Genomic DNA, 25853 nt, shown 5'->3' on the forward strand with positions numbered 1-25853 from the left:
TTTTTTGAGCTATGACTTATGGAGGGTTTGTACTGTTAACAGTAAAAAGGCATTTTATTTATTTATTTAAAACATTTACATAGTTGCCCATCTATAACCAACTGGGTGGCTCTCAATCAAAAGTTAAAACAGCAAGTAAAGCTATATTTTGCAGCTATCCTGCCTTGCCTTCTCATTACTAGAGTCTAGTCCATAATTAGGTATATAATTGAAATAAATGACTCCTGAGCATGTCTATTTCTGTGCTGTCTTTACATACACCTACCTTGCCACCCATGTTAGCTTGAGCCTTAGCAACAATAATGCAATAAGGACCTTGTGAATTTATAAGTGCTAAAAAACATTGTTACAGTGATCACATTTTCTCAGAGAAAAACAAATTGAAAGAATCTGTTCCTGTGAAAGAAATGTGTTCTGATTGGTTGTCAGACTCCCATGGGGCCATGCAGGGGTAACTTTGTTGGTTGTCTTGTGTTCCAGGCTTGGTTGAATCTAGCCAAGACCTAGCCAACTCCTTATCTCTTAAGGCTGACATCTGCTGTGGGCTATTGAGGAGGGTGGGGGCTATTAAGAGTGAGTCTGCTTCCTGCCTTAAAAAAAAACCATGGTTCTCCATTTCTCATCCAGGAAAATATAATATTCTGCCTTTTTAATATTTCCTAGAATATTTCCGACCCTCTCAATTCCTGACAGATATATGGGGAAGAATTGGAGGTAGTGACAGATTTTATTTTCCTGATCACTCCAAGATCACTGCAGATGGGGACTGCAGCCAAGAAATTAAAAGACGCTTGCTCCTGGGGAGGAAAGCTATGGCAAATCTAGACAGCATACTAAAAAGCAGAGACATCACCCTGCCAACAAAAGTGCGTATAGTCAAGGCCATCATTTTCCCAGTTGCAATGTATGGCTGTGAAAGTTGGACCATAAGAAAGGCTGAGCGCCAAAGAATTGAGGCCTTTGAACTCTGGTGCTGGAGAAGACTCCTGTGAGTCCCTCGGACTGCAAGGCGAATAAACAAGTCAGTCCTAGAGGAGATCAACCCTGACTGCTTTTTAGAAGTCCAGATCCTGAAGATGAAACTGAAATACTTTGGCCATCTAATGAGAAGGAAGGACTCACTGGAGAAGAGCCTAATGCTGGGAAAGATCGAGGGCAAAAGAAGAAGGGGACGACAGAGAATGAGGTGGCTGGGTGAAGTCACTGAAGCAGTAGGCGTGAGCTTAAATGGACTCCAGAGGATGGTAGAATATAAGAAGCCCTGGAGGAACGTTGTCCATGGGGTCGTGATTGGTTGGACATGACTTCGCAACTAACAACAACAAGAACATTTCATTCTTCTAGGAGAAGGGTGGGTGCCAACTTTCTACAGAGTAAAATAACCTGGTCAGTTTCACTTATCAGAGTAAGCCATAGTTGTACTAAATGAAGCCGATCAGCTTGCTTGGAAGTCCTATGTGGCTCCCAAAGCTTCCCCCCAGACTCTGTTGCCCACTAGAAAGACCCACTAGGTCTGGTCTTGTTCTGGTATCTCTTTTGCATATGAGGAATACATTTTATGTCTGCAACTATGGGAGAACATATTTTATTTTCAACCTGGGAGTCGGTTGAGATGTGAGGAGATGGAGTCTTTATGCAAATAAATTGTAGCAGTATTAATATTAAATCAATTTGATATTTCCCCCTGTCCTTTCAAGATCTTTTTATGTAGTCCTGATTTCTTCCGAAGTGTAACCTTGGTATGCCCTCAAAGACATGGTTGGATCTAACAAAAAATGGGCACTATTGGTAATTGGTTTACATTGGGCTTAGCACGTTGAGTGAATCTAGCTGCTTTAATAAAGCTGTGGTTTGTAATATTCTAGGCTATGATATATTCCACAACTGTTTTTTTATTCACAGTACAGTGGCTAACAGTTTTATGAGGTGCATGAAATCATGCTTTGTTTTTAATCCAGAAAGAGATAATATTAGAAGAGAAAATACCTTCTGGAACTATTAGAATTGTTTCTTTAAAATATATACAGAAAAAATGTACCCTGGTCCCAGACATTTCCACACACTTTGTCAAAGTGTTTTAAATCCAGAACTGCTTTCGTGCTTCTCCAGTGCCTGAAAATCAGGGACATGTTCCTGTTACATAACTAGGAATGCCTTGGAAAGAAGCCCTGGCTATAAGCTTTTTGCATCACGATTATTTCAGTGGGCATTTGAGTTCAGATTCCCAGCATAAGCTTAAAAGCTTTTTCATAAATATTCCATGGCATTTTCTAGCCTTTAATGTGCCAGTTACAGAGGAAGCTGTTCGAAGGGGAGGGATGTCAACAAATTTATCCACCAATAGCGTGCTCTTTTGGCACAAAAGCACATTCTTATCTTTACATCCCATAATGAGAAGGCAGAGGCAGAATATGTTGCTCTAAACTCTTCGGGTGGGTAAATACACAGTTGGGAAGAAGAAAGAGAAGGAGAAGAAGAAGAAAAAGAAAGAGAGGGAGAGAGCAGTTTGTGTTTTCTTAACTCCTGATCGGCTTTCCCCGATGACGGAACGACTTCTGTATTTATCCTCCTGCGGCTCCTCTAAGCAGAATTAAAGGAAACTTCTTTTCGCATGATGTCAGACTGCGAGGGAATGGCTGTGGGTAGGTGCTTGATTTCTATTTACCACACTGTCCTAGTTCACATTCTCAGCTTGCAAAAGCAATACATAGGAAACTGGCCTGGTTCTTAAGTAGACATCTAATCCTGTCACTGTGGAAGAACAAGAAGGTGTGAGAGTTTGGGGAGGATTTTCCCTTTCAAAGCCAGTTTACATCCTGCAGAGCTTTTGCACAGCCGTAACAGGAAAAATATTGTGGAAGTGACATGTACTAATTTTGTTAGTTTAAAGTTTCAAACAGTAAATGCTATGTGTTTATTTGGCTTGTAAGAAGAATTAACTTCTGTGCTGAGGGATTAGTGCGAGGAGCATTAACAGTACGTGGAAAAATGTTGACAGCATACATTGTGACTAATTCCTTAGCCATGGTAATATCCACATTTGTGTTCAGGATCACCTTGGCAGGCACTGTCTGAAACCGGGACCAGAAATAGCAGCCTGCTGCAATATATTCCTGTCATTTCCTAACTGCCAAAGATTGCAGAAATGGGAATGAAAACAAAACAGGGATTTTTGCTGAAAGATGGAAGCGCACTTTAGTATGAAGTTGAGTTCTTAGCTCAGTATATCTTAAGCATATTCTTTTACTGTTAGGAGGCCATGCCACACCATAGAAATTGGCTGAAATAAATGTTCACAAACTTCTGAATCCTAACTGTAAATACTGCACCGTACTGTTTCTATTCCAAAAAGAAAATTGCATTAAAAGAATCCAGTCCAACTAAATGCTGAGCCATTTTGTGAAAAGGTGATATAAAACAGCTCATTTGAAAATAACTATAGATGCAGAAGAGCAAAACTTTTATCTCTTTCAGTATTGCGTAAAATAATTCTGAACGATCATGGAGTCACTTTTATTTCCTAGGCATGTAACGATGTCCATTATGGTATTTTAGAATGCAGATTGTTTTTCACTAGTGATTTGCAGCACCTTCTACTGTCACCCTACCATTGTTGTGGCAATATAATGGCAGTCTTTATTGCTCTAATTGTGTCACAGCACGATTAATGATTGGTCAATGCTATAAATCAGTAGAAGAAATAGCCAGAGACTATTAGGCCACCAAATATCTTCCATTGTAAAGAATGAAGAGAATAGAGACTTGAAAACCCATTTATTCATAATATTAAATGCTTTCTCATTTCTGATATCTTCCATTACTCAAGTCCGTAAATAAGTAAAAATTTACTTATTCTATAACAAGGTATACCCAGAGAGAAAATAAATCTTACATAATGATAAGGAAAAAAATGGAAGACTGAAATAACAGATAACAGAGATATGAATAGATTCAGTGAGTGTTTTTAAAAGTGAAATAAATGGCCAAATAGGGAATATTTCAATGAAGTGAACTCAGAATGTTTGCATCCATTGGTTTGTTTATATCTAGTGTTTTGAGACTGGAAACTGAGGAATTATTAGCAGTATTAGTAATTTGCAAATCTTTGTTCTATGCTTCAATTGTATCTTATTTATCATTCTCAAAGTATAAGTTTGCCGTAAAGGTTTTACCAGGAGCTGAGTGATTGTGCCAATAGATACATGCAGAAATAAGTTTTGTTTGAGCAGTGCTTGTATTCAAAATATGTATTTCTGCATCTCAAAACACATCCACAAGATGTGGATTATACGTAACAGTCTCCTGTAAATCCACATTTCAAATGCTTCTAGTCTCTTCAAATAGCTTTCTGTCACAGACCAACTCCATAGAGCATAAGGGATTAAAAATGATAACAACAACCTTCCTCACATTCATCATAGTCTGGTTCTGCTACAGTCTCCTCACTTCATGTCCTGACATTTTATGCCTGAAAGTATTTAAATGAATACATGAATTGTTTTAATGCAATTTTTATGCGTAGTTTGACTCAGAGCATTACCATACATGGCTTCAGATCTGTACAGGAAGTGAATTAAGCTTCCTGCCAGTTAATTGAGTCTCAATGGCTGCTTTTATTTACATCAGATCCTGTCTTTCTCCTTCTAGAGTCTGGAATAGTTTTGTGCAAACGTAAGTTGTTTGCACAAAATCTTTCATTGCAAAATCCAGATCCTGGTCCAGTAAACAATACCCAGAAACACTGCTGATGAGTTGCCTTTAGATCCATACAGTATCAGGTATAAGCCATAATATTTATAGTGTAGTATTTTGATACTGAATAGTTATTGAAGCTTGATACACAGAATTGTTTTGTGATAGTCAAGATGACTCCCTCAGGCCTAATTCTTTCATTCGGATGATGACTGGATCCACACAGTATGTGGCTGGTTATTGATGGCTTAGATTATTGTATAAAATTAATTAGGTTAATTTTGTAAACCATGGTTTAGTTAGTCATAGGATATCATTTTGTGTAAGCAAAGTTAATAAGATTTTTGTAAGTTGAGTTTTCAGTCGTAATAGAATAAAATCCAACAAAAGGCAATTGGTAAACAATATCACTTTCTCCAACATGTGAGAGTAAAACTATAGATAATGGCTGGATATTATTCACTTTTTCTATTATTCAAAAGGAAAGAGAGAATGAGAACTCATGTGGAGCAGGAAATCCATCTGTGCTGGAAACTGAGCTTGAAAAAAGAAGCAGCGAGATAATGTTGTTCTCTGCAGGAAATCCCAAGTCATTACGGATTCCTCTGGAAATCTAATGGCGAAAAGGACTCTTTCATCATGCTAATTCTCTCTATCCTCATTTTTTCCTCAGCCTAGTAGAGTTGTTTATACCAGAAAATCAGATTATAGCCATTTTACTGTGTAGTTTGCTTGTGTGTGTGTGTGTGTGTGTGTGTGTGTGTGTGTGTGTGTGTATCAATTTACCTAATGTCCCTCTTAAATTAATGACTCTGAACTGTTGGAAGAAATATCCATCTGGGTTCAGTTCCAAGTGGGGACAAAGACACTGGAAACATGGAGGCTGCTTGGAAAGATGGTTTAATGGTGGCCAGGATCACATGGCTTGAGATCCTGAACAGAAAAGGGCTGAGATCCTGTGTGCTCCCTGGCTTTATGCTTTTTCTGAGCTTTGAACTTTCTGGGGCACAGGAAGAGTATCCTGATTGGTTGTCAGACTCCCAGGTGGTCTAGGGGTCTTAGCTAACATTGTAGGTTGTCCCTCAAGCTTGCCTGAGCCTTGCCATGTGGTGAGTTTCTGTTCTATTGTGTTGCAAATGATGGTCCATTGACAAAGGTGGGGGGATTGAGTGAGCTTGGCTGAAGCCTTAATTGCCCATTGACAAAGGTGGGGGGGGTGGCAGGAAGTTGCAGGGAGCTGCTTTGTCTTTAAAACATGTTTCTCCATTTCTCATCCAGGGAAATATATTCTGCCTTTTAAATATTTTCTAAAATATTTCATTCTTCTAGGAGGGCGGGGGGTGCTAAATTCCTACAGAACAACAGCTAAAAACTATACATAAAAACAATTAATATAAAATAATATATTAAAAACTATGCATAATAAAACATATAATAAAAACAGCATGAATATTATCAACAGCTGAGGTAAAAGAATCACCAGCAGCAATTTAACGCAACCTCTGCAGAGACTCTGCCACATATCTGGATTCTCAAGTCAGCTGATAAAACTGCATCTTTGCAGATGTACATGCTTTTTGATTTACACCTTTCCAACATATTATATACTACAAATGGACTTTAAAGACCATGTTATATTTATATTGCATTGTACTCATACAGTGAGAGTCATAAGAATAATTCATTTCCTGGCCTTTAAGGAACACAACTGCTTTTGAATGTTGTAGCCGAGATTTGACAAGAAAAACTGTGATATTCTTTTTCAGAACTAACAGATATTTTCTTTCTCAAATCTCAAAAGCAATTTTATTTTTTCCATCATCCCCCGCACATCAACTCTGACCCCAACAATATTGGTAATTCCTCAAAAAGAACAAAGATACATTATAGGCAATCCTCGCCTTACAATCACAACTGAGCCCAAAATTTCTACTGCTAAGCGAGACAGTTGTTAAGTGGGTTTTGTCCCATTTTACAACCTTTCTTGCCACAGTGGTTGTTAAACAGTTAAGTGAATCTAGTTTCTCCATTGACGTTGCTTGTCAGAAAGATCATGATCACATGATCCTGGGCCACTGCAATTGTCATAAATATGAAGCAGCTGCCAAGCATCCGAATTTTGATCACATGACCATGAGGATGCTGCAATGGTCCTAAGTGTGAAAAAGAAGGCATAAGTTACTTTTTTTCAGTAACTTTGAATGGTCACTAACAAATAGCATAAAGTATAGTTTACTTTATTGTCATTGCACATGGTACAACAAAATTAAATGCCGTTTTCAGTGAACATTATAACTATAAAAATAAAAACACAAACATACATCCTTTACATTCTATATAATTGAAACTAAAATCCTGATATTGCACTATACCGTAGAATTCAATATGGTTGATGCCCTGGGATAGAAGCTGTTTTTCAGCCTATTCATCCTTGTTTTTATTGACCTGTACCGTCTGCCAGATGGTAATAGTTCAAAAAAAAGGGTGCCCAGGATGAGATGGATCTTTAAGAATATTTTGAACTTTCGTAAGGCAGCGGGAGCTATAAAGGTCTTCCAAGGAGGGGAGAGAGCAACCAATGATCCTCTGGGCAATGACGTTGACCCTTTGGAGCGCTGTCCTATCAGGGTGCAATTACCTTATCACTGTGCAATTGGCAAACCATACACAGATGCAGTAAGTTAAAATACTCTCTATGGTGCAGCAGTAGAAGGCCAGCAGCAGTTTTGAAATGCTTGAAATGGTTGCAAGTCAAGGACTACCTGTACAGCAGATGAAATTACAGCAATATATGTGATAAAAATATATTGGTAAACCCACTTTCAGACCTACTGCAACTTAAACCTCTCAATAGAAATGATCCTTGGCTCCATTTGTTGAGAAAGATATAGTTTTATTACAAGTCAAGTGCATTTGAAGTAGTGCATAGCCAGAACTGAGAATCGCATGCCAAGATCACTACCTCCCCTCCCCAACGACCAAACAAGTTCAAGCAAGACGTTTTCAGAAGGGTCACTTCAAGAGTAGGTTGGTATGCAGCTGCGTTCTTCTCCCAGCCAGGTGACCCTGAAACAGCATTCAGTGGATACAGCAAGCAGCTTTGTGGGGGTGGGGGCAAATACAGCTGTTATTCCCACTTTCCCTAAGCAGCAATTCCTTTCACTTTCCCCCAAGCATCCCCCCTCCCCATAGTTCATGGCAGATTGTTACTGAATGGTATCAAAGTACAAGCATGTGTGAGGTGGCAGCTGACATAATTCCTAAGCTTTTACAGCAGAATGCGAATCAGCAACAAAATCCCACAGAAATAAAACTAAACAAATAAAACTTAGAGTTTTTACAGCTCTCTCTAGGTGGTTTACAGAATCAGCATATTTTCCCCAGAATCCTCATTTTACCAGCCCCAGGATGATGGAAGGCTGAGTCAACCTTGAGCCGGTGAGAATTGAACTGCTGAACTGCTGGCAGTCGGCAGTCAGCAGAATTAGCCTGCAATACTGCATTATAACCACTGCGCCACTATAGTTCAAAGCTAATGCTGACTGGGAAATTCTGGAATTTGAATAAGAATCAGAAAGTCTTAAAGTTGCTGAAGTTTGGAAACGCTGGACTAGACCATATATATGCAATCCATTCTAAGCAGATTTTATTGGCTTTTATGCTTTTACCAGTGGTGGGTAGCAGTGGCGGTGGGAGGCTCTGCCCACCCACTTGGACACTTCTGCGCATGCGCAGAAGCACCCTGTGCACACATGCACTTATGCAAACCAGTAGCGACGGGATTTGGAACCCGCCTCTGGCTTTTACCCCTTCTTTAGAGATACCCCAGGATCATTAATATCCTATTTTCAAGACTGGGGCTTTCTGAGAAAGCCTACCTCTAGTCTTAGATCCAGCCAGCCAGTAACTGAGTTGAGAGCAGTGCAGTTCAACTTATTTCAGTTATACAGTGCTCACTTTTTCTGCTTTGCACATGTCACTTGTCAAGTTTACATATATAAACTTTCAATTAATTCATGAATAAGAGAAAGAGAAATCAAAGCTTAAATAGGTACCCTCAATTCTCCCCTTCCCCATCCTATTTCACCATCTTTCTTCCACTTACATTCGCCATGCATTTATCTTTACATATTTGCTTGTTGGTTTGCTGCTCTGCAAAACAGCCCCCAGAGCAGGTTGCTATCTGTGTAGGTATGATGGGTCGACTGGTTTTCAAAATTGTATAAAATTTGGCTGAGGAGCCAGAAGCACAGACTCACAAGCTGTGCAATGGACTATCTTTCTGTTGTTGAGTGTGAGAGATGCTGCTGCCACATTAATGATAATTGGAAGTCAGAAGTGATGAGGACAAAGCAGGAGAGTAGTGTAATGGTGATAGGGCTTGGGGAGATTTAGGCATGAAGCAGATAGTACAATCCTTGAGTTACGACAACAATTGAACCCAAAATTTATGTTGCTAATGTCTCGCATTCTATGTCCTTTCTTACCACAGTTGTTAAGTGAACTATTGCAGTTGCTAAGTTAGTAAGAGGATTGTTATATGAATCTGGCTTCCCCATTGACTTTGCTTGTCAGAAGGTTACAAAAGGGGATCACATGACCCCAGGATCCTGCAACTGACATAAATATGATTGCCAAGCAATTGAATTTTGATCATGTGACCATAGGGATGCTGCAACGGTCGTAAGTGTGAAAAATGATCATAAGTCACTTTTTTAAAATGCTCTTGTAACTTTCAATGGTCACTAAATGAACTGTGGTAAGTCAAGGACCACGTGTAGTGTGGTAGAGAAAGATACTTTTTATGATTTATAGCACAGTGCCACTCCTTTCTGATAAGGATATGTGAGCAAGAAAGATGTGCAGAAATGATGCAGTCTTTTCCAGCATGGGAGGACTTAGAATTCCCTCCTCATACAGTAAAGAATTTAGCACTATCTAACTGCAGTGCAATATCAAAACCTACTGTAAATCCCCCCCACTCCACTTCCATTTAGTCATGTCCAATTCATGGAGATTGCCTGAACAATTCCTGCACTTCTCTTGGCAAGGTTTTTCAGAAGTGGTTTGCCATTGCCTATTTCCTGGGGCTGAGAGAAAGTGACTGGCCCAAGGTCACCCAACTGGCTTTGTGCCGAAGTGGCACTAGAACTCATGGTCTCATATTTTGCAGCCCGATCCCTTAACCACTATATCAAACTGGTTCTGTAAAAACTAGACATGTTAATAAATTCATGGAAGTGTAGTTTATGCAGTAGTTAGAATAACCAGATGCCATAATTTCTGTGCCATTTGTTGTCTATACAAGGAACGTATTTGAACAGCTGCACAATTGTTCTTGTTGGGTGGAGTGGGAGTAGAATAAAGGCAGAACATTGGGTGGAGAGCTACTGTCCACACCTGTTTGCGAGTCAATAAGTAGACACTACTGATAACATTTCTTTTCCAATAGGAAACTTTAATTATATACAGTTCTTTAGATTTTAGCAGGCAGCCTTTCAATAGAAAGCAGTGACTTGCTTTCTCTAAGTTGAATGGAAAATTAAATGTGTGGGGAGGAAAGAGGACAAGAACATAAAAGAATGGGGTGGTAGAACAACACATCCTGGGATTTCAAGCAGAAGAAGAAATGCCAAAATATTCTGGTATCAGTATAAAAAAAATAAACAAGTAACAAAGTCAGCAATCCTATAGGGCCCTTGGAAAGTAAGGCAATTTTCACACACATAACAATTCTACAAAAAACAACACCACACAGTGCTTTTCTCCCCATGTTGGTGTTCTGGTATCAGCAGAGGGGAGAAGGGAGACCTGAGAATAAACTGGGGTAGATCACCAGAAGCTCTGAAGCTTCCTAATCCTCCAAATCTCATCAGGAGAGGGATTATTGTAAATCAGTCTTTGAACTACTTTGAACCCCTGTTACTGCTTGCAATGGAAGTCTTTACTATCTTGCTTTCTACTGACAGGTAGCAGGAAGACTGCTAACGTTGATAATGGCTCCAACAGGGCAAGGAGAATTGCTCTCCAAGAACTGGAATGCAAGTTAGAAAATTCATCATGTAAACATAGTAAAGCAGTGTACTTATAGTACATTGACATGAATTTTGCAACCTTAACCCAAGTGCCATCATACAAATTTAGCTATGCAATATCCTAGTACCATTGATCCTTGGAAGATGATTTTAAGTCTGGAGCCTTGGTGGCACAGTGATTAGAATGCAGTATTTCAGGCTAACTCTGCCCACTGCCTGAAGTTTGATCCTGACTGGCTCAAGTTGACTCAGCCTTCTATACTCTGAGGTTGATAAAATGAGGGTTCAGAATGTTGGGGGCAATATGTCGATATTTGCAAACCAATCAGAGAGTGCTGTAAAGCACTATGGAGTGGTATATAAGTGCTATTACTATTGCTATTGCTAAGTCTGTGAAGTCAGAAGTACTAAGAACAGTGGAAGCATCTCTAAACGAATGGACATGGGCAGTACACACACACACACACACACACACACACACGAAATGAGATAGCTGCTTTACTAAAGAAAAAATATATAGCATAATCATTCTTGTTCTTTTCATCTCTTTGACCTTGAAATAAATCTGGGTAGTAGAATAAAAGGTTCAATGCTGTATCCTTTCTTTGTTCTGCTGCCCAGAGTTGTTTGAGGGATTCAGATTTTAGGAATTTTGATGATTGCATTGTCTGGATTCATAAAGTGATAAGAATTTACCGACTCCCCAAATTTCACACATACTGAATATTCTGTAGCAGTTCTTGGTTTAAAAAAAAACCAAGGTGCATTTCTAAAAAGTGTATTTTAAGAAAATTATATTTCAAAATATTCATTTTAATATTATTTTCAGTTGTGCCACAAATAAAACCAAGTGGATACATATGTAAGACAACTAAGCAATTACAGGTTTGGAACATTTGCTAATTCTTAATAGGGACATATTTGTATCTGATCAGAAAAATAAATGAGAAATCCCTTCGCCTGACACCTGGTTTAATAATTGTGTTTTTCTTCTGCCGTTTTATTAATTAATGTAGGGACAGATTGCAACACTTGAAATGGAACTGCAGTGCCACTCCTAGAAGTCATACTTGTAAGCACTTTCCCATTCAGTGGAATTTTAATTAACAAACACACATTGCAAAATGTATTGCAAAATGTGCTATATTGCAATGGCAATTTCTAATAAATTGTACAAGGAGATACTTTATTTGTTGCATTTGAAGAACATCATTTATTAAAAATTGCCATTATAATGTACCATGTTTTACAGTAAAATGTATGTATGTGCAAATAAGGGAAAAATTATTTATGTTAGTCATATTTATTTGACTAACATATAAATAAAATTTGTTTTTGATAGTTCAATTAAAATATGTCATCAAAAGTGTACCAATGAGGGAGGGGATACCATTATTTGTTGCCACTGAATAAAAATACTCATAAGTACACATATATACTGTATACTGTATATATCAATTTGTTGCATATATAAATGTGAAGTAGAATAGGTTAAAAGTGACCTATTTTTAAAGGATTATTGCAATGCTCTCTACATGGGGCTGCCCTTGAAGTGCACCCGGAGGCTGCAGCTAGTCCAGAATGCAGCTGCGCGGGTAGTAACGGGAGCCACTCGTTGCTCCCATGTAACACCACTCCTGCGCAGTTTGCACTGGCTCCCTGTGGTCTTCCGGGTGCGCTTCAAGATTTTGGTTACCACCTTTAAAGCGCTCCATGGCTTAGGACCCGGGTACTTACGGGACCGCCTGCTGTTACCTTTTGCCTCCCACCGACCTGTACACTCACACAGAGAGGCCTTCTCAGGGTGCCGTCCGCCAAGCAATGTCGGTTGGCGGCCCCCAGGAGCAGGGCCTTCTCTGTGGGAGCTCCTACGCTTTGGAATGAACTTCCCCCTGGTTTACGTCAAGTGCCTGATCTTTGGACTTTTCGCCATGAGCTGAAAACGCACCTATTTATTCAAGCGGGACTGGATTAAAATGTTATTGGGGTTATTTATATTTTTAGATTTTAAATTGTTTTAAATTTTTCGGCCACATCATAATATGTTCCTTTTAAATTTCTTTTAATTTGTATACAGTGTATTTTTACTTGGCTGTACACCGCCCTGAGTCCTTCGGGAGAAGGGCGGTATAAAAATCGAAATAAATAAATAAATAAATAAATAAATAAATAAATAAATAAATAAATAAATAAAGAAGTATATGAGCCTCCAGATCTTTGAACTGCAGTTTATAACTTCCCTTCTTTTTATAATAATAATAATATTTAATAATATTTTAATTTTTATACTTTTTTTATACCGCCTTCTCCCGAAGGACTCAGGGCGGTTAACAGCCAAATAAAATAACAATCACATACAACACAATAAAACCAGAATTAAAAAACTTATTCAATTTAGCCTATAATTAAATATAAAATACATATAGTATTCCAATTTATATAGCTGCCCATCTCACCTATATGCCCCATGAGAGATTGCTGAGGTGGTTGAGAGATGGAGGGCTATTAGTTCAAACTATCTATTATCCCAAATAGCAGGATACAAAAATAACAGATTTAACTTACAGGAAAGTGGTTGAATGTTTGGAAAAAATGTTAGGAAAAAGTGGAAAGAAACAATAAAAGCAGTTCTGTAAACTGACACTTATCCAGAGTATCAGGGGTGTCTGCAGAGTGTATCAAAGAAGTTAGGATGGGGGCAAAGGTGACATTCAACTGGTTCGCATCGGTTTATGTGAACTGTTGGTGGAAATTTGGCCAAGGTCGCTGAACTGGTAGTAATGGCCAGATGGCTACACCCCCAAACTGGTCTCCCAGTCACTGCTTGCTCGTCCCACCTGGCATGTTCATTGTCGTGTTCTTTGTGCACATGCATCCCATTGCCTTGCAAGTCCAATGAGATGCGCATGCGTGAAGAACATGGCAGCGATGGCAGCAGCTTTTTCTGTGACCTCTGGTACTTTTCGGTGGGCCTGCAGGGCTCTTAAAGAGGCAGCAGCTGGGGGCCGCTGAAAACTCCAGTCAGCTTGCCTTCCAGACTCTGGACCAGCTGCCATGGAAGGTAAGTAGCCCAAACAAAGAGATGGGGGGAGGAAGCAGGGCTGGGGCCGGGGTTGCTAAAGGAGGAGAAACGGAGGTGACTGGCAAAGGGAGGGTGGGGGTAGATAGGTGGAAATTCCAAAAATTTTCCGACCTTTTCCTGTGGGCGTGGCTAGGTGGGGGGTCATGTGCCCGAGTGGGCGTGGGTGTGACTGATGTCAAGTTGGCCACACCCACTCAGTCGCATGCCCCCCCACCTAGCCATGCCCATTGAACTGGTAGCAAAAAATTTTGAAACCCACCACTAGATGGGGCATGGATCCCAGCCCTGTCCCTTTTTATATGCATGTAAAAAGGGGTGGGGCTTTGATTACATGGGTATGGTCATCATCTTGACTTTTTGATCTCCCTGAAGATCCCATTGCAGAGAATAAGATCCATTGAACTATATTCTGAGTAATTATGCATAGGATAGATTAATTTAAACCGACTCCCTTTAACCAGAGTGCTATGGTACCATAACTGTATTTTTGTTAACTCTAGCTAAGCGACATATCGAATAGAATTATCTACACCATCAGACAATATTGAATATTTAGAAGAAATATGACTGTCAAACTTAATTATTATTCAGATTTGTACTGTACATGTTTTTGTGATGGAAATAAATACACAGTGCTCATTTCACCATTATACATTAAGATGGACAGGGGACAGAGGAAGAATAGAAATCTGATGCTTCTGAAATTCCTTTTGAAAAAAATAGCTGTTAACGCCTTTGTCTCGAAATCAATCCTGTTTCAGCAAATTGTGCAAGCAAAGGGCAACCCAAGCAGCTTTTTAAATGGCCAGGAATGAAATTGCCATCCCTTCCTGAGTAGCAAGCCTAGAGAGGATGAAAAGTAGGTAAAAAGAGTCCCCAGGCAAAGGAATGTGCTGTAGGACTAATATCCAAATGGGCTACCACAATGTAAATGGAGCCCTGCTGAGACTTATGAATGGCAAGTCAGAAATAGGCTCTTGCTTTGCACAACACATTTTCACAAGCACCCCTACAATCCATGGGTGATGCATGCAACAAAAGACCACAAAGCCTTTGAATTCACAGCATGCAGCCTACATCTGCTACAGGATAACATTTGAGTTAAAAAAAAACAACCCAACAGCAACAAAGAAGAGGAAAGAAAATAGCTTTATTTCTAAGCAAAACCATTCTGTAGGATATGAAACTTTAAGAGCTTTTTATTTTTTCTCTGTCTCAGATCTTACAATCAGAAAAAAAAAGAGATTTTTAAGTAACTTGGATGTCTGAAAGCTGTGCACTCATCAATGAAATGACCTTGTCTTGACTCAGAAAAGAAAGGAAATATGGGCCTAAAATCTGTTCTAGAAAGCTGTCATTTATTATTTCAGAGGACAATATTAGATATGCATTGTACCCACTTCATCAGCAACATCATTAGTCAGACTCAAGCAGGGGTGTTCCCTCATTAAAGTCATATTCATTGGGAATGATAAATGAGCATATTTGTTAGGATCATTTTATGTGATATATACAATATAGAACTTCCTTTTATTCCTTTATTTATTTTTGCAGTTAGTCCAGAAAGAGTTTTAGATAACTGAGAAGCTGGCATAACATATTGTGAGCAGGAAAGCCACTTCTAGTTATCAAAAAAGAAGAAAAATATTGCAGAGGAGTAGAAAACAAGGAAAGACAGTGTTGGAAGAAATGACCATCTGGGTTCAGTTCCAAGTGGGAAGAAAGACACGGGAAACATGGAAGCTCTTTGGAAAGATGGTTTAATGGTGGAAAGGACCACATCGGTTTTTGGGTCCTGGGCAAAATGAGCACATGGGTAAGAGAAGGAGAGAGATTTATACCCTCTCTTGGGCCCTGCCTTGTAGCTTCCTGTTCCTCTGTAAGAAATGTATTCTGATTGGTTGTCAGACTCCCATGGGGCTATGCAGGAGTAACTTGAATCTCAGGCCCGGTTGAATCTTGCTGGGCGATGATGTAATGAAGGGGTTCGGGCAATTCCTATTATGGCTTAATGGCTTTGTCCTGGTTTGGATCTTGAGTGACGGCTAATCCTATCATATTCTGAGGGCCATCTCTTTTCTTTTGTAGATAAGCTGGCCCAGCCTTTGCCTTGTAGATAGGTTGGTACCAAAATATCTGCTGGCGGGGGAGTGTAGGGAGCTGACATTCTGAGTTTATGTCTTTTAGGAACATCTTTCTCCTTTAGAGAAAATATAATATTCTGCCTTTTAAATATTTCCTAGAATATTTCATTTTTCTAGGAGAGGGTGTGTGCTAACTTCTTACAACAGTTTTGAATAAAACTTATATATGTCAACTTACATGCTACAAGGTATCTTTAGAGAGAAAAGGGGGAAACCTAATATTAATGTATTTTTCAGGTGATAAGTATTGATAAGATTTACCTATAGCTCAGACTTCAACTGGACATTGAAAACTGCTTGAAGTGTGACAATGCAGCCAAATATTTGGAATGTTAGTAGATATTTTCTAACTGGAGTAATTCAAGCCAAATTTGGATAAGGGGGTACATGAATCATTTACAGTCTGATTTCCATCATTAGTCTGATCATTAGAATGGATTTAGAAAATCAGCTAGAATCTATTTTTTATTTATTTGGATTGAAGCATCATACAGTACTACTATACAACTGTTTTGATGACTTGTTTTGACATTGAATTATTTACTTTGGTAAGTGATTTGGACTAACTTGAAAGATCACTTCCCACTCAATCATCCTATAAATCTTTGTATGTAGACTTCAGCAATGGGGAGGATAGCATTTATGATTCCTGTCATTACCATTCATTCTATCTTTAAATGCCTCCTCATAATCCATTTCTTTCTATATGTAGCAACTTTACATTTCTTTTCAAATACACCACCAGGAAAACTAGCATCCTACGTTAGTTTTCTCCCCACTCCAAAAAAAACACACCTTTGTTGGTTAATAAATCAACTAAAGGCAGTAGAAGAAAGAATAATGAACATAGATTGTATACCAACAAGTTCCAATGTCACCTCCTTTAGCAAAGGTAACAAATATATTTTGCTGGATTACAGTTTTAATAATTTACCCAATAGTTTATACTTAGAACAGTATAAATTGGCATTATTAAGAAATCTGCAGGATATATATTTTAGCTTAATATTCACCCCTTGCACCAGTTTCACCATCCTGAATTAAACTATGAACCATCACTAACTGTGCATTTTAGTTACTAAAAACAGAACTAAACCTAGGGGTTAGAAATAGCTAATACAGATGGGATCATGTTGTATATTCTATGTAAGATTTATTTCGGTCCGTGTATTTTCTCTGGAATTTATTCGAACTGTTTTGTTTCTCATGTTACTCGGGGAAACTATTGGGCATGAAGATTATGTTGAATGAGTAAACCTACAATATTATAATTGGTTTAGTCTTTAAATGAATAAAACTGAAGATTTTATGGAACCTACTGTAAACCTGCATAGCATGAAAAATGGGACAGGAGTTCAATGGAATAGGAGCAGGACCAATGGAGTAGATTTGTGTGTTCAGCATAACATGAAAATGAGTCTACACTGAAGCAAAATATTAGGGCTGTATAATGCTTTGGATCTGACTAAGAATAAGCATTTCAGGGTGCAGGAGACCACAAATGCAACACTCTATTTATTAAAGCAATTTTCTCTCTTTTCAGGATCATACAGCTGCAATGAAAACTTCCCTGTGGCAGCTGCATGATTCTGGAATAGCTGCATGGCTGTTTTAATAAGATGCAGACTGGTGTTGCATTCATGTTCTCTCCTGTCTCTAAACATCTCTTCCAAACTGAATCTAAAGCACTGCACACCCCTACAAAGTTCTGTGCCTGCAGTTGGAAGCCACGGATTAAAAAGAGTAACAATTGAACCCATACATAGAGAGAACAATTATATGCAGTTTATGTACAGGGGCTATTTAGACAAATTGGGGCAAATGGATATGTTTTTCTTCCTCTGTTCACATTTTCAATATAACATATGTTGCAACTCCTAAATTCCATTCAAGAGACTATACACTTAAAATAAAGACTTATCTGCATCAATATGTTCCTAGAAATCTGAAGAGGACCAGTATGCAATATTAGTTTATGTCAAAAGGCAAGTAAGCAATGACTTCCATATTTGCAGCTGATTGATCCAAAGAAAAACACTGAAGCAACTCTTACTATCACTTTGTTCTCCTCAGACTGGAATCCTAATTGCATACCTACTACATGAGTGTGCATAAGCAGCCTAGCACTAGTAATAAATTTATAGCAAGCAGTTTTCTTGCTATGTGAAGCAAGATTTTATTGTTACTGTGCAACAATTTTTAAAAGTGTCTCTGACACTTGAAGTTGGTCTTAATATCCCTCTTTATTGGTTTTCCTAATGTAGGCTTGATCAACCTGCTCTCTTCGGGAGTAAAATGAATTAAATTGTGTCTCCATCTGGTTGTTAATAGCAGATACTTTATTCTCTCCGATGAAAAAGCAAGAACAGCAAAAATACATAAGAATGTGTGCAGAGATGTTTTCTGAAGCAAGGCGTTTCCTGATGCTCCAGACCAGTTAGAATATTTTGCCTCTTACAACACACCAAAGCTGGTCATCTCTATTTGCCAAGACGATTATCAAAAAGTGGAATGTGACTACATGGTAAAGATAACTCTGGCACGATCCTGTATAATTTAACATATTTGAAAATCAGTATAGACACCATCACCTAATTAAGCTGAAATTGGCTGTAGAACCTGACACTGGAAAAAGGGAAACCAAGGATGAGACATAACCATGCACCTTGTTCCCTAACCATTTGCCTATTTTTAAATGGGTTACATGGAACAGTTATCAAATCTTAAGAACAAGTATGGGACATTTTTTTAAAAAAGAGATGTGAAAGTCCTGAGTTGTAATTTATAGCTTCAAAATGAATTTGAATTGAGCCCAGAAATCTCTAGTACATTCATTTAGATTATAGGGAACCAAGATTTCTATAAATTTGGATTTTATGTTTGAACATGCAGTGGGGTTTATGAGATGCAGTTTTCTTGGGATGAATTGATAAATATTGGACTCAAAACACTAATTTAGAGGTCCCACTTTTTTTTATTCTTTGTGGAGGTTCTTGTCTTTTTTACTCTCTCTCCAAAACTATTAATAGCTGTACAAAGTGTTCAGCCACTAGATGTCTCTATACGCTACACCAAATTTTAGAATCAGGGAAGGTGAAGTTTACAATCAACAATAGAGGACAAGTTGTGGGTATAGATTGCTGAATGCCTATTCTTTTGCTTTGTTTTGTTTTAGTGAGTAATGTCTTCTTTGTCAATTGCAACACAGCTTTTATTTTTGGTATTTGCTCTTTGTTTAGTCTCTTGAGATGATTATAATTTACAATGCTAGCTGGATTATAACAATTAGTAGCACAATGCATATACAATGGGCTGTATTTCCAAGTAAATAAATATTGTACGGCAGCATTTCTGGTATCTTACTGGATAAAATCTGGCCAAACTCACAAAATATATAAAATATTGGAGTGGTGTGGTGGCTCAGTGGTTAAGACACTGGGCTTGTTGGCTGGAAAGTTGGCCTCTCAGCTTTGAGACCCCAGTGCCATGCAACGGGGTGAGCTCCCATCCTCGCCCCAGATCATGCCAACATAGCAGTTTGAAAGCATACAGATGTGAGTAGATAAATAGGTACCACATTGATGGAAAGGTTACAGCACTCTGTGATGTCATGCTGGCCACATGACTGTAGAAATGTGTTTGGACAGAATGGCTCAATGGCCTTGAAATGGAGATGAGCATCTCCCCATATAGTTGGCAATGACTAGTGCAGTAAAATAGTAGGATTCCTTTACCTTTTGCTTACAAAATATATACATATGTGCTAGTTCATCAAATTCTGCTTTGTTCAATACCTCTTACCTGTTCCATCATGGCTGCTTCCCAAGTCTTTTATGCATCCCCTTCTCTGAGTACTGTCACCCTCAAATGTTGCAAAGAGAAAAGGTGGTGGTATCTGTATTAGGCAGGTATTTTGATTGGCATCCTCTTTTTTATTATTTATTTGTATTTATTTAGTTGCAAGCAAAATAATTTCCAGAAAAACATATTTTCTGTTGGCTTTTGGTGGTCAGGCATACCATAGTGAAGAATGTGCTGTAATTTCACATTTGTGAAATGCTATATTTATTTTTTAAGATATTCATTTTGGAGATTGTATTCATTATTTCTATAGATCTTTAAATTCCAAAGCTTCAAAGAATTAGGAACAACTAAAACATTGTCAAACCTAGTGATGTCCCTCTGTTGTTTCCCATCCCTCCTCAGGGTTAGGAGTGGGAGGCACTATTTTTCTCCTTTTTCTTGGGTTGGTTCCAGTCAGTGATTTTAGGAGGGAAGAGATCAAGATGGTCTGGGCTCCATCCTCTTCCTCATCTTATTTAACATCTATTCTATATGAAGCCATTGGGTGAGGTCATCCACGGACATAAGAGTGTAGTAAAATGATAAATTCTTCAAAATGATAGAAGGGCAGGAAAGATGGTGGCTTGTTCCATTAATCATATTTTCCATTTAATATACTGAATATATCTATTTTACAGTTAAATTGGCCAGTATAAGGATGAAATCCCCAAAATAAAGTTAGCTGGGGTCATTGCCATTCCTCTAATGTTTCTACTCTCCAGGTCCTTTCTACATTATTGTTTAGACTGCCTAATGCCAGTACAACGGGAGGCGGTGGCTCAGGGGCTAGGACATTGAGCTTGTTGATTGAAAGGTCGGCAGCTCAGTGGTTCGAATCCCTAGTGCTGCCATAACGGGGTGAGCTCCAATTACTTGTCCCAGCTTCTACCAACCTAGCAGTTCCGAAAGCACGTAAAAATGCAAGTAGAAAAAATAGGGACCACCTTGGTGGGAAGGTAACAGCGTTCCATGCGCCTTTGGCGTTTAGTCATGCCGGCCACATGCACCACGGAGACGTCTTCGGACAGCGCTGGCTCTTCGGCTTTGAAACGGAGATGAGCACCGCCCCCTAGAGTCGGCAACGACTAGCACGTATGTACGAGGGGAACCTTTACATTTACCTTTTTAATGCCAGTACACAAAGCAGTTAGAAACACAGGTAGTCCTTGATTTACGACCACCATGGAGCCTAAAAGTCCTATTGTTAAAGAGACATTTGTTAAGTGAGTTTTGTCCCATTTTACGACCTTTTTTGCCACCATTTATCAAGTGGATCACTGCAGCGGATAAGTTAGTAACTTGGTTGTTCAGTGAATCTGGCCTCCCCATTGATTTTGCTTCTCGAAAGGTCGCAAAAGGGGATCGGATGACCCCCAGGACACTGCATCCATCATATAAATAGGAACCTATTGCCAAGTGTCTGAATTCTGATCACATGACCATGGGGATGCTGCAAAGGTTGTAACTTTGAAAGATGGTCATAAGTCACTTTTTTCAGTGGCGTTGTAACTTTGAACGGTCACTAAACAAACTGTTGTAAGTCAAGGACAACCTGTAAAGACAGCTTTAAAAATCCCTTTCTGGGCTTCCTTTGTGAGAGCCGAGGTGACCACCTGCCTGTTTAGAAGTGCTTACTCAGGTCCCTGATTGTTAAACTCTTCTGCTTCTTTATCCATCCCATGGAAATTTGCTTTCTATACTCTGGGTGGTTCTTGACATCATGAGGCTTCCATTAATAGAACTTTTGTATGAACTTCTCTATTTTATTCCGCTTTGCATTTAACACCTTCCCATCTGATGCGTCAATGGATAGACAAGTAAAAAATAAAAAAAAATTAAAGGATTACAGTTATACTGTCACAAGGACTTGAAAAAAAATCTGGTGGAATTTTTATCAGTTTTGTTTACTATTTCACTTTTTAAATCCATGAGCTGATTTAAAAAATACACAAACCAACCAGTGGTGGAATTCAATTTTTTTTTACTACCAGTTCTGTGGGCATGGCTTGCTGGGCAAGGTGTGGCTTGCTGGGCTTGGCTTGCTGGGCGTGGCAGGGGAAGGATACTGTAAAATCTCCATTCCTGCCACACTCTAGAGGAAGCATACTGCCAAATTCCCATTCCCTCCCTGCTCCTGGGGCAAAGATATTGCAAAACCTCCATTCCCACCCCAGCCAGCCAGAGGTGGTATTTGCCGGTTCTCTGAATTACTCAAAATTTCCGCTACTGGTTCTCCAGAACCTTTCAGAACCTGTTGAATAATACCCCTGAAACCAACCTTTCTTAGGTGAATCTGTAGAATGAATAAATAGATAAGCTGGGTCTTTCATAATTGTACCAATAAATTTGGATGCATGTATTGTTATGCCCAGCCATCACAATTTACTGCTGTATCTTTGTTTAAAAAAGGGTCCAGCGGTCCAGGATAAAACAGCAACTAGTGAGCAGAGAGGAGGAAGCATTCCTGCCATAGTGCATAGTAACCAAGTGGAGTGGGAATGTTTGCCTAGAATGCAACAATGCACAATAGATAAATGAAACAACACTGCTTGAGAAGTTGGAACCTTCTGCTTTCAATATGGTACAGGAAAAGGACAGGCAGAGATTGCCTTCTTTGTTGGGCTGGGACAAGCAGGGGACAAGCAACACTGTTTATTCCCATCTGTGAGAAATTATTAGCATCTTCTACTTCGGGTGACCTTATCATGCAGATCAGAACCTAATCTTTCAAAAGTAGTCTGAGGCCAACTGATTATTAACTTCACTTCCATCAGCCATGAAACACTAGTATAAGAGAGAACTCTAAGCCATCAAGACCATCATTCTTCTCCTGACATTGAAAGGCCCCATGAAATAGGAACTGGGGGGCAGGGAGAAACAAAAGTTTTCTCCTCTCAGTGGGAAAATGGCCTTCTCACAAAGCTGCAGCAATACAAACAAAAATGGCAGAAATTAACTATCAGAGGATATTGAATGATCAGACAAGTTCCTGGGGAATCTGAACTGGTGCAAAGCCTTCCAGTGTTAGTCCTTTAAGTAACACATGGTTAAATAAATTTTGGATAACACAGCTCAAGTGGTTGCAACTTATATAGATTTATGTTGCCAGATCTAATCAAGTATTGTACTATAAAAATACCAAGGCCCTAGTTTATGTATTTCATAGTGGCTTCTAATAGCTTATTTAGATCCAAAGTAAGCAATGCGCTCATACAAGCAATTAGATGCATGTCTCATATAAATTAGCTCTCCTTGCTTGGGTACATTATTAATGGGTATTAAAAGATATATTGGATTCACTGGTTGTGTTTTGTTACAATACAGGCCATTCCACCTTTCCAGTTGAAAAGTGTTACGTGGAAAATGACTCTACAGAGATTTGGAAAAATTCTTGTGCAAAACTATACTATATCATTTCATGACATTTTCATAGGCTACTAAAGTAAATCTTGTTATTTTTCTTATGCTGCAGCATAGCTGATCATTCTTTCATACTGCACCCCCCCCCCCAAAAATTCTCACATTTACAAAAATTTTTTATGGAATACCACTAATGCATTTTCATTTTCCATTCACTGTTCTTTATATCTAAGCTATTATGCACTTTAATTATATCTAAGCTATTATGCACTTTAATTCAGCACAATAGATGAACCAATGAATTAAATAATTAAATAAATAAGACTACTAGAACATAGCACTTCCCTGAAATTAGAACTCAGTCTAATATATGTGAACATTCATGAGTGAGCAAAAATAAAAAAATTAAAAAAAATCCAGCTGTGAATGAATGTAAGAGGGAAAATTCTCACCCATTATAGTATTTTTCAGCTATTAACTAGTTTCTTACACTTAGTAGTATATTATAAACTCATAATCCCATCAAGAGATCTGGTGACAACCAAAAAAGAATAAATAAATCCAGAGTTGTGAAATAAAACCAAGTTCTTTATTACACTACTGTTCCCAGGAGGGTAATATAACACTATAATTACAGTCATTTCAAGATTATTATTTAGCATTACTACAAAGACAACTCTCATTAGGTTCAATTTCCAACCTCTTTCTGATATGTGTTCCAAATCTATCTGTTTTAGAACATAATTTACAGGAGATAATTGGTGCAATAAAGTAGGGTGTAATAAAAATACAGTTGTACCATCATATAAATACTGAATCCAATTTCTATATTTAAAATGTTTATAATTTGAAAGACTCACTTAAAATAGTTTAGACTACTATGCAGATGCAAGCTTCTTTTCTTCATCAATAATGTCATATCCCTAAGTAAAAATAAACACCTTTTGACCATTCCTGGTCCTTACAATAAATAGAGAAAATCATCTCCAGTATCTTTTGGGAGAGGAGGCAAGAATTAACTTATTTAACTTAAGAGTTACACTGGTATCAGTCCAATACAGATCAGATTTGTTAATATAAAGGCTAGGATATCCACTCTGAGGAAGATGTGGGTGGGGTGGGGTTCAGAAATGTGAAAAATAAATAAATATAATTCCTATATTTTCAAAGGACATGCAGTATGATAGATGAACGGACGGATGTTCCTCAAACACAACTTTTATATACTGAATGTCTGTACTATTGTTAAAGACACAGAGAGCCTGTTTATGCAGTTGATCCCATTTTCTTCTGTGAAAGTCACACAAATGAATGAGACCTTTGCACAACTAGGCAATCAAAGTATAGGCTGCAATTCACATAGATCTTTGAACTGTACAAAGGTTTATTGTATTCAGGCATAACAAGGGAACTTCCAATGTACCATTTTCTCTGTTCCCCAATCCCTCTAAAGAATTTTGAAGCTGACTTGCAGTCACCTTCCCTCCTGCCAGGCTACAGAGATTATTTCTAAACCATCAGTAGGAGAGCACCAAGAAGGTTGTTCAAACAATGCCCCACTGCAGGTTCTTCAATAATAAAAATATCTGTATCCTGAAATATAAATTAGGCTCTGCGCATGCGCAAGATGGCGGCTCGCTAGGTGAACGGTGCCGCCGAGGGGATGATCGACGCGGGATGGCATCGTCCAGACGGCTAGCCGAGCCGCCTATACCCCCCGGCCCACTTTATCAGCTTCTCGGCAGCCGTGGGAGAGGCCCGCGGGCCTTTTCGGTGCCACGGCTGCCGAGAACGAGGCCGGGTGAGGGAGAGTGGCGAACGGCGGCCATTTCCTGGGCGCGTGGTGCGAGGTGAGGCTGCAGCCACGGATCATAGGCCTGTTGACTGTGACTGCTGGGCACTGGATTACTTTGGGTATGTTTACCTCCCCCCAGCCTGGTCTTTTCGGGATGAAGGGGGTTGAGAGTTTACCGGCTTTCCCACTGCCTTCCCTGCATGGAGGTGCTCTGAGGATGTTTTACCCCAATTCTGCCGTATTTGGGATCTACGGCCTATTACATCTTACCGGCCCTCCTCAGAGGTGCCTGGCCCGGTTTCTGGGAAAGGCCCTGGATCTGAGGAGTGGCCAGGCCTTTGGACTAACTTTGAATGTGGGGCTTGCCTGGAGGATCTTCATCTTTGAACCATCTTAATGGAGGGAATTAGCGTGGTGACTATTGGAGGTGTCCCGGCCTTTGTGGGCCTGTTTCTTCCACTATTAGTTGTGCACTGTCACCTGCACTTACATGTACTTACATGGCCTTTTGGGATCTTTGGCCAGGACTGTTCTTTGGAACTATAGTGGAAGGGACTTGGAGACCGATTTAAGATCTGCCGGAGGACGTACCCAAGAACAGCTGTAAACATTGCCGAGGGTGATAGAAGACCCACCCACCCACCTCGTTTTACCCATGGATTTTAGGACTGGGCTATTTTTTCCATCTTTCCATCTTTAACCTATTTATCAACATATATTAGCCACCATCGGACGATGGGTATCCATGTGAAGAACTATGGACTAATACCCTGCCATCCCGGACAATTATCATCTCCCGGCGACTGCTATCCCCTAGCGAAGTATTATTCTCACGATTCGCCTATGTTATTCGGTACAGGAACTCTTGCGCCTGCGAGGTGCCCCCGCCTCGCAGGAATGGC

At 39.2% G+C, this 25853-nt stretch overlaps 1 protein-coding gene across 2 annotated transcripts in view; it reads left to right on the plus strand.

Moving 5' to 3' along the window:
- The first annotated feature begins 2368 nt into the window (after window positions 1–2368).
- EML1 (EMAP like 1) overlaps window positions 2369–25853 on the plus strand; it is a 175633-nt gene continuing 152148 nt past the window's right edge. The window contains exons 1-2 of one of the 2 annotated variants that reach the window (XM_058162686.1): window positions 2369–2642; window positions 11744–11799. Coding sequence is in view for 1 of the 2 variants with exons in the window: in XM_058162684.1 (XP_058018667.1) it covers window positions 2612–2642 (31 nt within the window). In the remaining variant the exon portion in view is untranslated. The remainder of the gene's footprint in view (window positions 2643–11743; window positions 11800–25853) is intronic. The other variant, XM_058162684.1, reaches the window with a different exon arrangement.

The sequence above is a fragment of the Ahaetulla prasina genome, chromosome 1, assembly GCF_028640845.1.
Source record: "Ahaetulla prasina isolate Xishuangbanna chromosome 1, ASM2864084v1, whole genome shotgun sequence".
NCBI lineage: Eukaryota > Metazoa > Chordata > Lepidosauria > Squamata > Colubridae > Ahaetulla > Ahaetulla prasina.